At 63.4% G+C, this 4,521-nt stretch overlaps 1 protein-coding gene across 6 annotated transcripts in view; it reads right to left on the bottom strand.

Annotated features, from left to right (window-relative positions):
* Positions 1-6: 6 nt before the first annotated feature.
* FNBP1 (formin binding protein 1) overlaps positions 7-4,521 on the bottom strand; it is a 63,560-nt gene continuing 59,045 nt past the window's right edge. For 4 of the 6 annotated variants that reach the window (XM_004677250.2, XM_012721353.1, XM_012721354.1 and 1 more), the window contains one exon: positions 1,167-4,352. In XM_004677250.2, the coding sequence (XP_004677307.1) occupies positions 4,174-4,352 (179 nt within the window). In that variant the 3' untranslated portion in view covers positions 1,167-4,173. The other 2 variants (XR_001145157.1, XM_012721352.1) reach the window with 2 other exon arrangements.

Below are 4,521 nucleotides of genomic sequence, written 5' to 3'. Positions count from 1 at the left end.
TCCCAGCCGCCTCGGGTTGGCTGTGCCGCTGCCGGAGGTGACGTGGGGCCCAGCGGGGCTCAGAGGGGCCCCTGTGCTGCCACGGAGCCAGGGCCCGGCTTAGGGCCTGTGGTTTCTGGCCCTGGCCCTTGGGCTCCTAGAAAACGACCCTGTCTTGGATTCATCAGTGCAGGGAGAGCCGAGGGTGCCGCGGAGTACCAGCTACCCAAAGCCAAGCAAAAGGGGGGGTGCCGTCCGTGCCCGGGCTCCCCTGGGCCTCCACAAAGCTCCCAGCTGGCCACTTCCCCGCCTGTCTCACTGCTGGGGCGGCCCTGGCTGTGTAACTTCGTCCTCAACGGTGGGGAGAGGAGCCGCCTCCAGTCCCCCAAAGCACACCGGGGGGCAGCAGTGCAGGCCTGCAGAGAGGGCAGCGCCTACTCGCAGGAGCCAGGGGTCTGGGCCTGGTCTGGGCCAGGTCCTGAAACACCAATCAGGGGCTTCCTGGTGAGAAGGGGGGCTGCCCCTTGGGGTGAGCCATACAGTAGAGACTCACTCCTGAGGAATCAGCGTCTGGTCCTGGCTCTGGGAGCTGGGGAGGGCCGGGCCATGGCAGGGACACAGAAGGCTGGAGCACACTTGGTGCTGGGCCTTCCCAGGCCAGCAGGAACAGGAGGGCCCCAGGGACGGGCCTGGGTGTGGGGGGGTGCATGCCCCTCTAGCACAGACACATGGCTGGGAAATGCCTCCAGGCCCACATTTGCAATGCGGAAGGACCCACAGAATGTGCAACAGAGTTGGGGAGAGATGAGTGTTTTCAAACAACAGGGGCCGCGCTCAGCCCGCCCACCCAGGTGCTGAGGCCTCCCAGAGACAGTGGGGAGCTTTCACAAAAGGCACAGTGTGAACAGGGACGGGCAGACGGGGGCGAAGGAGGCCGAGGTGGGACCCAGGAAGGAGGGGCCCCTATGGTGGCGGCTGGGAACCCCCAAGAGGAGGCCAGACCTGATGGGGAGAAGCATGCTGTGAAAAGAAAAAAGGCGAGCGGCTGAGGGCGTAGGACCTGGTCACTCGGCTGCGACTCCAGCAGCGGGGGCCAGGGGCCCTCGGAGACCAGCAGACCGCAGGGGTCCTCCAGACGGCTCCAGAGGCCAGGCGAGGCGGCTCCCTCATCCTCTAGGCATCTACAACACAAACAGAGAAAGAGAGCGGGTTAGAGGGGAAGGTGGCAGGCCCAGCGGGCAGTCGCAGGCAGACTGCACAGCTGGCCTGGGGGGACGGGGTGCAGGGCAGGGGCTTGGGGCGCGGTTACCCCAGCGGGGACTGCAGATGAGGAACTTTCACGGTTTTCTCTCCTCTCAGCCCTCCCAGGCTCAGGTGGGAGGCAGCCCCCACCCCAGGTGTCTTTCTGGTAAATCCACTTTTAAGAGAAAGGAAAAGCCACCAGCTTCCCTGGGCCGCTCAGGACACACAGGTCTTCCGGCCGGAAAGTGGGAGCCCTCTGGCGAAGCGGCGCACGCCGTGGCACTGGGCAGTGAAAGTTCGTCATCCGGAGCGGGCAGGGACCAGAGACAGACTCAGAGAGCCCGGGGTGCACACGGAGAGACAGAGGGTGCCCTCGCTCCAGACAGGACAGGGCGGAAGTTTTAAAAAGCATTTGCTGGAAAATCCCCCGTTACTGAAGAGGAGAGTTAAAAACTCGCATTATAGAGTCATTTTCTCGGAAAGGTGAAAAATCATTTAAGATACACAACGCTGAGAAAAACATCACGTTTATTAGAGAGGCAGGCACGAGGGTACAACTACAGATGCCAGACAGAGCCTTGCCGTGGAGGGCGAGAACAGAGACAGTCACAGGCCGCGGTCAGACACTTACTCAGAACCCAGTGTCTACAATAAACTCAAGTGCGGAGCAGCCGGCGGGGCCCCAGCTACCGGGTCCTTCCGGCTCCCCAGCGGTTACAAAAACCCAAAGGTCATTAGGCAGCAGAATCACCAATAAAACAAACAGATAAAAGAGTAAAACGTTAAAACAACGAATTCCAGTCACCCTTCCCGTTTCAAATGGCAGCACAGACCGTGCGTGGGCGGGAGGGGCGAGGCCACCGGGGACCGGCGCTCGGCCAGTCGCCGCGCACACGCGAGGCTGAGAGTTGGCAACTGCGAACAGTCGCTCGTGGGCAGCACGCGGGCAGCATGCGCACACGGGCCGCTGGAAGCGGACAGCTGCTGCGGGTTCAGAGCACTTGGCAGCCCCGAGCGCCAAGCACGCACGGGGGCTCCCAGGCGCGTAACGGTGCGGAAGCTTCAGCCTGCCCGGGTCTGAGCGCTAGTGTGGCTGAGTACGAGAGTCTGCGAGCTGACGAGACCCTTTCCTTCAAACCCGTAACTCTTGGGGGACCCGTCGGCCCTGGCTGGAGATGGAAATTTCCGGGTTCGGTGGGGCTGTCCCAGTGCTCTGCTCATCTGCAGCGTGACCCGCTAGCCCGAGGCTGCGGGTCCTCTCCCAGCCGTGGTCTGGGGGCTCCAGGGGGCAAGACCACAGATGTGGAGCCGACCCGCTCCCGCCCCAGCCCCGCACCCAGCTAGTTCGGGTTGCTCAGCTCCAAGCACACAGGCTCCCTGGACTGCCGGGGAGCGCGGTGGGGTTCAGAGGCCCACCCACATGCCTGGCCCCGAGGCTGCTGCAGCACACGCTAGGCATGGCCAGTCGTCCACTGGTGGGAGCTACAGGTGAGGTTGGGACGCCTCGGGTCCCCCACGCATGGGGTCACCCCTAAAGCTGTGACCTCCCACCGCTCCTGGGAAAAGCCTGAGATTTGGGTCAGCTGATGTTCCTCTGGGTCCTTGGGGCAGAAACCAGCCCGGGGCCGGGGGGGTCTGAGTCAGCCCAGGCAGGCTGAGATCTGGGTGACATTCAAAAGAATCGGCCTGATCACATCAGTGTCTTGTGCCCCCTGCCCTGCCCTGGTCCAGTGGGCACTAGGGCTGGCGGGAGGGGCGCCCCGAGAACCTCCCTGGCGGGCACCAGTGGTCACTTAGGAGAGGTCGTCACATTCCCTAGTAGTGACCTCTAGAAGTGGAGCAAGCTTGGTGCTTGAAGGCGCGTGAGTGCCTGGCAACAGCCCACCCCACTGCCCCGGCCTGACAAGCGGCTCTCTGTGGGCTTGCGCTGGCCACGGGAAGCCCAGGCAGGCCAGGGGCTCCCCCTGCTAAAGAACAGGACGGCCACAGCCAAGTAGGCCCCAGTCCTGACCTCACCACTGCCTGCCCACGCTGCTGGGCACCCTCGGGCCTCCACCTGTGACCCACCTCGGCCTGGGCCCAATTTAAATTCCTCCCCCTCCCGCCCCCCAACCCGCCACCCGGGTGCGTTAACAACGTGAAACTTGTTAATTCTGATGAGTTAATTACATAAATTAAGTTAGAATTTCTGGAACATTCAGTGCTCTCACACTGGGGTCATAGTATGGCAAGAACTAAAGCCCCCAAGAGTGGTGGGGTGTGCGTCCTGCGGGCCGGGCTGTGTGCAGGCGGCCGCCGCTGGCTTCTCTTCCTAGCCCACCTGGGGGTGCGCCCCCCACCCAGGCACCGTGCTGGTGTCGGTCTCACAGCCCGGCGCTGCCGCAGAGCCTCTCTCTGGGTGGGGGCCGACCCTCCGGGACCTCCGGGACCTCCGTGCCGGTGGGGACGTCACAGGGTGATGAGGGCGCCCTCACCGTGGTCACAACCAAGACGAGGAAGAGCGCCCCGGGCCCCCGCCACCATCCTGTCACGGTTCCCTGAGAAGGCGCAGCCGTCGGGCTGACGCCTCCGGAGGGAAGATCGTGAACACCAACAGCCTCGCCTCGCTCGGCGCCCTAAGTCACCAAACCGTCTGAGGCGCCTGGTGTACGCGGCCGAGACAGCCGTGAGCCGGCGCCTGGCACCTGGGTGCGCGCGAGGCCAGAGACACTCAGGCCGGAAGGTGACTTTTGCCTTGTCCCCTCCGGCTGCTGCCGAAAGCTTTATCAGATTGCGAGTGACAGTTGTGAACTGGCAGTTGGCAGCTTTCCACATAAAATTTCATCGGCCAGTGAAACTTGATTATGGTCAAAGGAGCCAGGAACATTCCGGAGTCCACGAGGCTCCGGCCGGGCGCGGCCGCCCGCGGCGGTCAGTGGTGGGGAGAAACAACTCCATTTTTTAAAAGTCGTATTAAATATAAGTCTTAGCACCTTTGGCATTTTTGTCCAAATAGACCTCGAGGTAAGACGTGGGGACGTAGCCCTCCTCGTCCTCGCTCCTCCGGATGCGCGTCCAGCCGTCCCCCTTGTCCTCCTCTATGACGTACAGCGTCTCTCCCTCGGCCACCGAGATGGTTCCTTCATTCTGACCTGGAAAAGCCACAGCAGAGCTCGACTCGGGGGGGACCGCGCGGGCGGGGCGGGGGGTGGCTCCTTGCCGTCCACGCCCCTTGACCTCTCGCGCCCATTTTGGCCTGGAGCCTCCCACCTGGGGCCGTCGCGGGCCTCGTCTTTGGCAGCTGGGGCACGCGGGGCCGCG

Source organism: Condylura cristata, unplaced genomic scaffold, assembly GCF_000260355.1.
Source record: "Condylura cristata isolate star-nosed mole 26May11 unplaced genomic scaffold, ConCri1.0 scaffold00006, whole genome shotgun sequence".
In the NCBI taxonomy this organism is placed as follows: Eukaryota; Metazoa; Chordata; class Mammalia; order Eulipotyphla; family Talpidae; genus Condylura; species Condylura cristata.
Note: the sequence above shows the minus strand (reverse complement) of the source record. Positions and strands in the feature narration are given on the sequence as shown.